General features: G+C 48.7%; 2 protein-coding genes across 4 annotated transcripts in view; one reads left to right on the plus strand and one right to left on the minus strand.

The window, feature by feature from the left end:
• Window positions 1-7433, minus strand: part of Klf9 (Kruppel like factor 9) — a 26748-nt gene extending 19315 nt beyond the window's left edge. Inside the window, exon 1 of the mRNA XM_027406519.2 lies at window positions 6903-7433. Coding sequence (XP_027262320.1) covers window positions 6903-7407 — 505 coding nt within the window. The 5' untranslated portion in view covers window positions 7408-7433. The remainder of the gene's footprint in view (window positions 1-6902) is intronic.
• LOC103164358 (serine/arginine repetitive matrix protein 3-like) lies at window positions 7369-10900 on the plus strand. Of its 3 annotated transcripts, none has more exons than XM_027406521.2 (2): window positions 7369-8803; window positions 8907-10900. In XM_027406521.2, exon 1 carries the CDS (start codon window positions 7406-7408, stop codon window positions 8099-8101), a length of 696 nt encoding a protein of 231 aa, XP_027262322.1. In that variant the 5' UTR covers window positions 7369-7405; the 3' UTR covers window positions 8102-8803; window positions 8907-10900. The 3 variants fall into 3 exon arrangements, with proteins under 3 accessions (XP_027262322.1, XP_027262321.1, XP_027262323.1); XM_027406520.2 differs by having other exon boundaries at window positions 7369-8417; window positions 8628-10900; XM_027406522.2 differs by having other exon boundaries at window positions 7369-8417.
• Window positions 10901-11791: the final 891 nt, after the last annotated feature.

Genomic DNA, 11791 nt, shown 5'->3' on the forward strand with positions numbered 1-11791 from the left:
ATCTTTTAAATGCCTCCCCTCCTCATCTGAACTTGGCCTCATAACTTCATGAACATGTAATTAGGGAACTCCATCTCACAGGTGAGAAACCTGAAGTTCAGGGACATAAAAGCTTGGCCTGAGTCTTTGTGATAAGAGTAAGGGAGTCAGGGATAGGTCCATGATAGGTCTCCATGCTGAAGGTAAAGGCTCTTCTGAAAGCCCCTTACCTTCTAGCTCCTCAGAGGAGACTACTCTGATGGGCCAGGGCCTCCTCATCACTGACTGAAAGTTAGCAGAGCTGGTCCCCTGGAAAGGGCAGATAGGGATGTCCCCCACCTTTCTCCCAATTTTTTTTTTTTTTTTCTGAGCAACACTGCTCTGTATAATTCTTTCCATTCTAAATTGTCTAAGGTCTGGGCTGAAGAAATAGCTCAGTAGTTAAGAGCACCTACTGCTCTTGCAGGGTACCTTGGTTCAGTTTCCAGCACCCACACCAAGTGGCTCACAAACATCTGTATAACTAACTCCCTTTTCCAAGAGATTAGACACATCTGGCTCCTGTTGGTACCTGAAGTCAAGTGCACATACCCACAGGCAGACACACACCTAAACATAAATAAAAAACAAAATGTCTATCACCCCAGGTTAGCCTCTGGGCCATTTGTCCCGTGCCTATCCAGCAGCTCCCACTTGTCACAGACTCCTAGAAACATTCAGTCACTTCCACAAAGAGGGAGGCTCCAAAACATGTCTAAACTTCACTGAAGACAAAACACAGCACTGTCTGCATTTCAAAGCCTCATCATTAATTTTGTATGGTATAAGCTCCCACGGTTTTGTTTTAATCTATTTAAATAATGTCTTTACTTTTTCAAAGGACTCAATCTGGTCTCAGGGATGAATCCCACTCTCCAGTTCATTGTAGTGATCATTCTCAATCTCATTTTAACAATAAATTCAGGGTGGGTGGTGGCAGCACATGCCTTTGAGCCGAGCACTATGGAGGAAGAAGCAGGCAAACCCCTTAGTTGAGACCAGCCTGGTCTACAGAGTGAGTTCCAGGACAGCCAGGGTTACACAGAGAAACCCTGTCTCCAACAACTAGTAATAAATAATAAAAATAAATGCAGGGGCCTGACCTCACTAACGCAGGTGTTTAGGCACAAATAGAAATGAATGTCCAGTGAGACCCTAGGGGAAAAACTGTTTTGGACCCCATTCTCTTCAATATTAATGTTAATCTAACACTTGCCAGAGGCTGCTTGAGGCCAAGACAAGACAAATACTCACACTTGGCCTTAATGCACCAAAACTAGTATTGAAATTCTAGGAGCCTTCCAGGGAAAGCGAGGACCGTCCCAGGCCTCTGCCTGGGACTGCTTCAGTAGTGGAGTTGGCGGCTAAGAAAAGAACAGAGGCCGGGCCGCTCCACCAAGCCCCTCTACCCTTTAATTCCTATGAGCGGCATCTTAGGCATAGATTTAAAACAATAAAAATAAAACACTGTAAATTACACAGCCAAAACCTCAGGAACTCAAATGGACGGAGAACGGAACGCTCACAGAAAGATAGCTGCAAGCCACAGGCTTTAACATTTCCCACTGAAAACTGCAGTCACTAGAAGATTCCAGGATAAGCTGAGTGTCACATGCTAGTGAAGGCAGCAGGCCTTTTGTTTCCTGGCAATGTGCCTCCAAATCTCCCAATTTCCTCCAAAGGCTTTGGTCAAACAAGCCCATCTCAGAGGGTGGGCACATGCTCTTTTATAGACAAAATGATGGATGAGATGACCTTTCAAGGTCATTTCCAAACTCCAAGGTCTATTCTTTTCGAACCAACAACTACTGCCACCCAGTGCTCTGAGTTTAGGCCTAGGCCTATGACTAACTTCCAACAAAGTGGGGCGGCCTCGGAGCCAGGATTACCCAAGACCACTGCTGGAAGGATCACTCTTTCCCTTTATAACATCAGTGGAGTCCCCCCCCCCCTTCCTTTTTGCCTCTCCTTTTTTGTGTGTGTTGCATAGAAACAGAAAGTGCCTTTGTACCAATTACTAGGCATTAATTTACGCTCCTCCGTGGGCGCTGGGCTTGCTGGAGAAATACTAGGGAAGAGTGGGAGGGTGATGTGGGGGAGGTTTCTAGCTGTAAGCTTTCCCCCCAACCCTGAGAATAGATAAGGCAAGAGAGAAAATAAAAACCAGACTGAGAAACACAACAGGCCCGGGTGTTGTTTTTCAATACCAACAATGCTAATGATCAGAAGACATGCAGAAACCAGGCTGAAAGCAGGTTCCAAGCAGAGCCAGCCCTGTGGTTTTAGGGGCTGCTGAAAGAGCGCTCGGGACTCATCTGCCCACTTTCCCTCTCAATGAACTTATTAGGGAAGATCGCTGCCAGCCACTTTCCCAATATGTCCTATGATGTTTCTCCCTGGGAAGTTCACTTTGGGAGTTTCCCACAGACCTGCAGAATGACTGGTTCTTGGGGTAAGCATCAACAATTGTAACAGGAATGGAGTCCTTAGAGAGTCCACTTGCCTCCTGTTAGAGCATTGTGTCTGAAGGCAATGGGGTGCTACCATCCAGAGGGCCCTGTTTCCTCTGGTGCCTCCCTCCTCCAACCCTGGGGGCACTCACACTCCTCTGAGAGGGAAACCAAGGAAACACCCACGTGCTTTGTAATTGTGCCCCATTAGCATTTCATGCTGTGAAGCAGCGAGCCTTGCCAGCTTCAGAAGAAGCTTGGGAGGCCACCCTGCTTTTGTCAGTGCTAGGGCAAAGAGACGGGCAAGTAAGAGATGGAGGAGGATTCCTTCATTTAACTGATCCTTGAAGAAGTCTTCCAGACTAGAAACAAGAGTCTCCATGGTGGGTCTCCATCTTAAGGGGAGATTTCAACTAGGCCACATAACCAAAGGCCACCCTGTCCTGGACTCAAGAGAAGAGCACCTTTTCTGGAATTCACTAGTAAACCTACAAGAACCCAACAAAGTCAGGAATCCATCTTCCCAGGGGAAAGCTACCGGTGGCCCTGCAATCGCTTCTCTACAGTTCATTGCTATTTCTCCACACAGGGCACTTGAAACTGGGTCTAGACATTCTCACTGGGGTGGGTGGGTGAATGTCATTCTCAGGTGGGTAAAAATTGGCTCTTTGATGGAAACAATCTTAGGTATCCGAATGTTTTGTGGTCTTCTAAAGGGGCACAGTCTCTAGGTAGCTCTATAATTAATCCTCTCAGTGTTAAGACACCACTGGATACAGGTGGGCATTTGCAGAATAATATCGTCTGGAGTCTTCTTAGGGGATATACAATGGGAAAACAGTAGAGAAATATTCTCATAGGCAAGTCACCTCCTCACCACTCAGTCGGGGTTAGTTTTAAATACATCCAGGAAGGATGAAGTTTATGAAATACTATCCGTATCACTGTGAGTAGATGCCTAGAAAGAACAGGGACAGAGAGCACACCTCCTTAAGGACCAAAGCACAGGGTTTCCTTGTCCTCATACAAAGAGGAGAAAATGGAGCCGGGCGTTGGTGGCTTTTAATCCCAGCACTCGGGGAGGCAGAGGCAGGTGGATCTCTGTTAGTTTAAGGCCAGCCATGGACAGAGCAAGTTCCAGGATAGACTCCAAAGCTATACAGAGAAACCCTGTCTCAAAAAGCCAAAAAAGAGGAGAAAGTGATAAGGACCAGGTGACAACACTTCAGCCACTAAGGCCTCACAGTCTAGGGTGTGGTGCCACAGCCAGAGCTGACTCCGGCCCTGAAATCCAGACTCCCTGGGCTTTTCTTTGGGTGCTAAGAACTGAACCCGTGGCCTTGAACATGCTAAGCCTGCACTCTGCCAGTGAGCACCTCCAGCCCCTGTAAATGACTTCACATTTGTTTGTTTGAGACAGGGTGACACTATGTAGCCCTGGCTGGCCTGGAACTTCTATGCCGACCAGGCTGGCCTCGAACTTATCTGCCTCTGTCTCCTAAGAGCTAGAATTAAAGGCGTGTGCTACCACACCCAGCCATATCACACTTAGAACAACACTAGACTCAAACAGGTAACTCCAAAGCTGCAGAAGAGTGAAAGAGCCACTGAGTACAAACTTTTCCACCTGAGTTAGAACTGGCCAGAAAAGGCATTCCTAAGGAGACCAAACATTCTATTCCAAAATTGGAGGTAGGCTTCTGTTATGGATGCCATGCCAGTTCCTTCTGCCAGACACCGAGCATCCAAGGAAAAAGTGTAAGTCTGGTGGTGTACATGCCTGTAACCTCAACATGTGGGAGGTGAAGGGCGGAGGTGGTCAGGAACATATCAAATTCAAATCCAGCTTAGCTATTTCAGCAAGACCTTATCTCCAAAAACCCAAAATAAAAATAAACGAGGTCCACCCGATATAAAGCAGTTCCAACCAACTGTTGCTAGGCAAGGATCCGGGCCCACTCACTATTTGCCAGATCTTCTGATTTTTCCAGAGAACTAGAAATCTGGCCTTATGCCAGAATCTTGATTTTTAGATGCTGATAAGTAATGAAATTTTTATAAACTCTGTGCCGTCCACAGCAAACAAATCTGCAAAGCAAAATCTGCAGCAGCCTACTCCGGTTTTCAAACCTTAAATTACGAAGATCTGCCTAGGGTCTCGGAATATCCGAGCCTAGTTCAGCCACCTCAACTGTGTCCTTCCTCGGGACACCATGGAAGGAGCCCCGCTGAATTAAATTTTTGAAATGATTCATCTTCCAAAGATGTTGGCGTATGGCAGCAGAGCTGTTCCAGGGCTCTATAAGGAAGTGAGCAAGCAGGGGGGATTCTCCGGGGAATGAGTGGAGGGAGCCGTACTGAACACGGGGGTGTGGCAGGGACTTCAGCTCTTAAGATTTTCACAGAACACTGACGGCCCAAGGCTGTCTCTCCATGCACCTTCAGGATTTAAGAACCAGCAGAAAGAAAACCAGGAAGCTCCTTGCCCCACCCAACCGTGATCTAACCTGAAGCTGCCTGAGAATCCAAGCGCCTGAAACTCAACTTGGCATGTGTGCCCTCGTCAGTACACTCTAGGCAGGATCTGTGGAGGCTAGAGTTTTCATCCACACTAGCAGGACAGGGAGTCCTTCACCTCTACCCCACACCCCCAACCCCCCAAAACATAAATAAGACCCCTGCAATCACCACACCACTAGAACCAAAAGAACACTGTAGCATTTAAAACGGAAAGAGTATTTGCTTCACTTCCTTTTCCACTGTGATCTGTGTAAAAGCTTCTCCTGAAACAGCTGAGCTGACGTGCCTTATGGAGAATTAAGGAGCAGCATGCATGCCCGCACACATGAGCATCCATTTCTATAAATGCCCGAGAAAAGCACTCAGCCGAAATGGCCCAGAATGCTGGGTATCTACTGCTGAGCTGGGAGGCACTGCCGGCCTCCCCACTTACACCACTGGGCAGCCTTCCTGAAGGAGAAAATGCCTTTGCTCAAGGTGGCAGTGGGTGTCCATGTGAGCCACTGAACCCTGGGAACATGGCTGACATGGCCAGGCCCGCCCAACAGCTGTGGTGAGTAACACGCTGAGTTAATATACCACTCTTCGCCTCCCAGAGCCCTACTAAAGGTCACACCCCTCACTGAGGGTACAGGCCTAACTGCCTTACAGATTCAAACTTTCAAAGGTGCTGCTTCATATGGCAACCTGGATGTGGATCCCCAAAAGCACCTGTTTTTTCATTAGCACTAGGAAATTTAGATTTATATGGGTGCTGGAAGCCACCTCCAAGAGACTTCACTTTCCAAAGGAAATAAAAAGGGAGGTGGTTACATACTCCTTCTTTTAAAAGGCAAACAAAGCCGAAAAACCCCAGCGAGAGTACCATTTTGAAACCAAAGGTTCAGGATTTCTTCTACAAAGTTCCCACACCAAAACGCCTCTACGCCTTTCCATACAAATGCCAACAATTTCGAAAACATGCTGTCTCAGGGCAGAAGGGACAGGCCTGCTGCCTGATCATAGCAGCAGTCACAAGCGACCCTTCCCAAGCCGATCAGACAGCAAGCCCATATGTGAACGCTTTCCAACGTTTCCCGTACATGTTTAATTAGAACAACCAGAGCCAGTTGACCAAGGTCCTTAGTCCCTAAAGCCCATTCCACACAGCAGATGTCTTTACAGCCACGTTGGTGTGTGCTGCTTGGCCTACAGCTAGCAGAAGCGCCTCACATTCATCCCCCAAGGCCTTGAATTCCAGCAAGGACCACACCTCTCTACTTAGGGTTCAGGCGTGCTACCTAATAAGTTACACGGGAACAGATCAGCACTAAATCACCTCCCTTAGGAAGGCTAACTTAGTCAAGAAGTTAATCCACCAACCACTCCTCCCTTCATCAGTCTCCCCTGCAGCCTGAAGCAGTTTTATTTTAAACCTCTCAGGGGACTCTTGGCCAAATTTAAAACCACCTTGGCAAGCCCTGAAAAGTAGCCGCCATCCAGCTAAATGAGTCCTTAGTCATCCCTAAAAGGATTCACGCATGTGGCTTTCCCCCATGCCGCGACCCCTCCGCTGCAACCCCACCAGGGAAATTGAATAAAAGCTGCGCCATCTGACTGCCCGCCGCCAGCGTCTCCCCAGGTGGGGCGGCCCCGCAGCAGCCGGGTGCGGAGTCCCGGGGGCGGGGCGGGGAAGGGAGGGGCGGGCCCGTTCCCCACCAAGCCACGCAAACCACTCTTTCAACCCGGTAGTTTGGGGCTCCGGGTGGCTCCTAAAGGTTGGGGCCAAGTAAGGAGAGAGTGCAAGAGTTAAACAGCATCGTCTCCGAAATATTTGCAGCCTCTAGGCCGAGTGCGGAGTCCTGGGCACCCAGGAATGCTGGCCGGCCAAAGGTTAGCTAAGCCCGGAGAGGGGGGAGAGGCGACGCCGCTAACCTGTATGCACTCTGTAATGGGCTTTAAGATGGGAGGATTTTCCATAGACTTTCCCACAGCCACTGTAGGGGCACTTGTGCCTCTTTTCGGAGGCGTGTTTCCCCTTCGCAGCCACTCCAGAGTGGAGGAGGGAGAGCGGGCTGGGCGTGTTGCCAGAATCCTGTCTCTCCTCCGGGCTGTGGGAAGGACTCGACCCAGATTCGGTGGTCACGTCGCTGTCGGATCCTATATCCTCATCGGGACTCTCCAGACTGTCGCTGCACACCGAGGGGGTCTGGATGGGTCGGTACTTGTTCAGGTCCAACAAGCTCTTGGCGATGGTGACCAGCGTGCAATAATCCTTCCAGGTGTCCCCCGGGTCACCGTGCTCCTTGGTCACCTCGCGCTCAGGTAGTCGCAGCCGCTCGGCGTCCGGAGCGCCCCCATGCTCCGGCACCGCGGTGCGGTTGGAGATGGAAACCAGACACTGGGCAGCCACGAAGTCCATGTAGGCGGCCGCGGACATGGTGCGGGCGACGGCCCCCCGGGCGGTGCGGCCAAACTTGACGGTGGCTGCGGAGCTTCGGCTCGCCCTGCCCTGGCCTCGGACGACGAGCGCGGTGCGGCGAGGCCGAGGGGGCGGGGGCGCGGGAGCTTGCGACTCGCGGGAGCGCCGAGGCGACCTCAGCCCCTCATCTTTACGTAACCGGCTGCGCCTCCGCACGCAGCAGCCGCGGCCGGCTCCGCCGCTGTCGCCGCCGCCCTGCCCGGCGCCCCGCGCGATCCCCCGACGGGCGCGCCCTCCTCCTGAGCCGCCTCCTTGGAGAGATGCCACACGTGGCGGTCGCAAGTTTATTCGACTGCAAACGCGTCCGAGTCGAGGGGACAGGCAACTGCGAGCCAGGCGCACGCCCTCGGCCGCCTCTCCGCCGAGCTCACGCCCTGGGGCATCAGCCGAGTACACGGACGCGGGGGGCGGGGGCCGAGCGGGGCGCCGCGCCTACAAGACACTTCTTCCCGCGTCCGCCGACGGCCACCGAGCCCCTGGTCCTGCCGCGCCGCGCCGCTCCGGCATTCTCCAGCTCAGTAACAATTTCGCAGAATCCCATCACGTCACAATCCAGGCCCCCTCCAATTGGCCAGTGGGGAGGGTGATTCAACTCTGTTTACTTTCTCCCCCTGCCAGTCAGAAGGGCCCTTCGGTGGAGAGGTGCGTCTAGAACTACAGCGCGCGGCCAATCCGACCGTTCCGTTCCGCCGCCGCGTGCTGCCCCTCCAGCCCCGAACGCTGACATTTAAAAGGGAAACTGTTCGGAGCCGGGTGGCGCATCCCCGCCGATGCCGCCCGGTCCGCGCGCGCGCCCACGCCTCCCGGCCCACGTGCCAGCTGGCGTGGCTTGGAGACGTATCTCCCCCAGGCGGTTACACCCGTCCCTAGGGCCGAAACAGAACTTCAGCTTCGGGTTTCCAGCCTTCAAATAGTTAAGTGACTTCCTGCAAACGCTACAGTCCCAGCAACCAGCCTTCCAATCAAAAGTAAGTTGGTTGATGTCACTGGCATTGCCTCAGCCAATCAGAAGGGCGTTCCGAAAGCAAGCGCTCGACACTTGTAAACCTGCGGAGCTGTAGTGAAACCGGACAGATCTTTACATTTTGTGTTGCTGGTGGTAACCCTGAAATATAGGTGGGAGGACGGGGTGATTAATAAATGCAGTGTGAATTTTAAACAAACCCTCAATATGGCAGGTCACACTATCCAAGGACAAACTCTGAGGAGACAGCATCGATTGGTTCTTGTTTGGATTGCAGCACTTTGGTTTAAAGTTCTTCCACCCCACATATACTATGAGAAATTCATCGCAAAAATTCACAGCTAACAAAACATCTGGTTCCAGAATCTTGCACAGATCCACTATATCTTGGTATTTGCTATAGGTGTTCCTACTGCCCCAAGTGCTACCTTAAACCAAGAAAAACCAGCACAAACCCTCATTTGCATAACTTTAAAAACTCTTTTCTTTTCAGGGACTCCTGCGGGGCACATTTCCTCCCCTTTGCTTTGCAAATGTTGGAGAACAAGACTTTTCTACCTTATCAGGTAGATAATAGGACTCAATAGAAACCACAGGGTTCCTGATTCCCAAGTCTGCTTTAGAGAAACAAGCCCCTGTGAAATATTAACTAATTAAAAAGATTCTTAAAAACTGGAATCAACCAGAAATCCTTACCAAGTGACTCTTGTGGTATTACTTGATCAACAATTAGTGTGGGTTTCTCATGAATGCTAGGGTTGTTTTCCATCTTGATAGCTGAGCAAAGAATCTAGGGCCAATAACCCTAGCAGGGGCATATGGTCAAGGGCACTGCTGATTCAAAATCCATAAAAAATCCATCCACTTATCCTGAGTATGAAAGGCTCTTGTTTCCATGAGATGCTAATTTCACAATATCTAACCCTGCCACCCACTAGTGATTAACCTTTAATGTTTGGGATGCTTCCACAGGGTTCTTCTGGCTCTCAGATGGATCCTTCTAGTTTGAAGGGTAGAATAGATCATTTTGACCTTGAAAGTTATACAGGATAGACACCACACAAGGTCATTCCCTGGGAAAGGAACTTGTAGAAAGTAGGGCTGACCTGTGGAGAATTACCGCCATGAGCCATGATCAATCATATCCGTATCCAACGCCAGAGAGCATGGAGACCTGCTCTGTGCCAAGCCTAGGCCCAAACACCCTCATGGACCCTTGTAGTAATTATGTGAGGTAAGTACAAGTATAGCACACTATGTAACAGGGAAGCCATCTTGCAATTTTTTTTTTTATTCTAAAAACCTTAATTTCAGGAAGGAATTCACAGAAGTTGGCCATGGTGGTATATACTAAGTTCCAGACTTAGGAGGATGGAGCATCTGAGGAGGCCAGCCTGGGTATAGCCTGGGCTACAGAGTGAGAGCCTGTCTCAAAAAGAAAGAGGGAAAGGAAAAGAAGGAAGGAAGGGAAGGAGGGATTGATTCTGCCCAATTCATGATCATTTTTTCTAGACTCAACTCTGTCCCTAGGATACATGGTTAGAATTTGCATGTCTGCCTGCCCCCTGAGGCACAGCACAGATAACCAGTGGATCTCTCCAGGAGCCCCTGTGATCAAGGCCTCCCAGACCTGTGTTTCCACTAGCATGAGTTTCTGACCTAGGTCTGACAGGTTACCAAAACTTTAAGGTTAAAATCAGTATTGTCCTCAGAAAGAAAAAAAAATAAAATAAAGCCTTCGTCTTTCCTTAAAGATTGATTCTGAATTTGAATACAGTAACCTTGGGTTTTTTTTTTTTTTTTTTTTTCTATATGTAAACTTAACTTCCCTTACTTCTTGTGGCCTTCTCTTTGGTGCTCTTTAATTTCATGTGGTTTGGACTGAGTTCTTTGATACCCTTGATTCCGTTACAAAGAAGATCAAGAAGGCAGATTCCATTGTGTGAATTTCTCTTACAGATTTGCAAACAAATTGCCACTTGATTTAGAGAATGGTCTCAAATCCAGCAATTCTAGCAGTGTGCACCGTCCTCTCCTTTCCCAACCATTCATTCTCAGACAGTTTTGTTCTTAGCAGCAAGATAGACATGAGGACAGAAATGCAAAGGGAGTCTGTCCTAGATGAGCGCTACATGTTAAAAAACATACATGTGAGCCGGGCATTGGTGGCACACGCCTTTAATCCCAGCACTGGGCAAGCAGAGGCAGGCGGATCTCTGAGTTCGAGGCCAGCCTGGTCTCCAGAGCGAGTGCCAGGATAGGCTCCAAAGCTACACAGAGAAACCCTGTCTCGAAAAACCAAAATAATAATAATAATAATAATAATAATAATAATAAAAATAAAAATACATGTGTTTGATGACATACAGCACAAGAGATAGTAATTCCTACATCATGATTTCCCCTTGTATTTTTCAACAATATTTTCCTTGATGTGTTGGAATGTACTATAATAGTTTTATGAATAAAACCAGCTCATATTATTTAGCCAGCATGTGGTTGTCTCAATTAAATTTTGGGAATTACACCATTAATATTATGCCACAAAAATAAAAGAGGTCTCCTTTCCCAAGTTAGTCTTTATTACATTTCTACTCCAAATACCCCCACCCAGAGGAACACTAGAATTCGAAGATTGTAATTGCTTTTAGTTTATATTGTTTACCTCTCCACATTCTCCCTAAGTGTATGTTTTATTATCTAAGTTTTCAAGGCTATGGCACATGATCAGGTGGCCAGAACAATAAGCCTGGTTTGCCAATGGCTTCCTAAAATAATTATCATTATGTTATCTAGTATAAGGTAGTGCTTGAAGGCTATAGGCCTCTTGGGCCTAAGATGGGATCTGTGACCTCACCCAACCTCCCTGAGCCATTTTCTTATCTGCAGACTGATAGGATTAGATTAATACAGTTGCACAGACTCTTTCAAACTCATTCGATGCAGGAGTCTTTAAAAATTCCAAAAGGACAGGTTGGAGTGTGGAAGGACACACCTGTGGGTTGCAGGCCTGACTAGGCTGCAGGAAACTCAAAAATCCTGGGGCAGGGGCCACTAGAGTAAGATGTGCTCTCTCAGAACATTACCTCGTCTGCTTACAGCACATGTCATGGCAGTGTGGGTTGGAGAAACTTAAGTCCGGTATTTAATGAGAAGACTTTTTTTTTTTTCAAAATTATTCTTTTTAAAAGCAGGTTCTAGGCTAGCCTCCAGCTCTAGCACCTCCCCAAAGCAAGAGATAACATACCTTTTTTCCTAATTTCATAACCTCCTCTCCACCCACTTCTCTCATTGGTCTGTAAGAAGTGGCCTGGAGGCTTAGAATCTGTTCTTTTTCTTAGGTAAGCCCCAGTAAGGTATTTCCAGGCTAATGCTGCT

Source organism: Cricetulus griseus, chromosome 3 (genome assembly GCF_003668045.3).
Source record: "Cricetulus griseus strain 17A/GY chromosome 3, alternate assembly CriGri-PICRH-1.0, whole genome shotgun sequence".
In the NCBI taxonomy this organism is placed as follows: domain Eukaryota; kingdom Metazoa; phylum Chordata; class Mammalia; order Rodentia; family Cricetidae; genus Cricetulus; species Cricetulus griseus.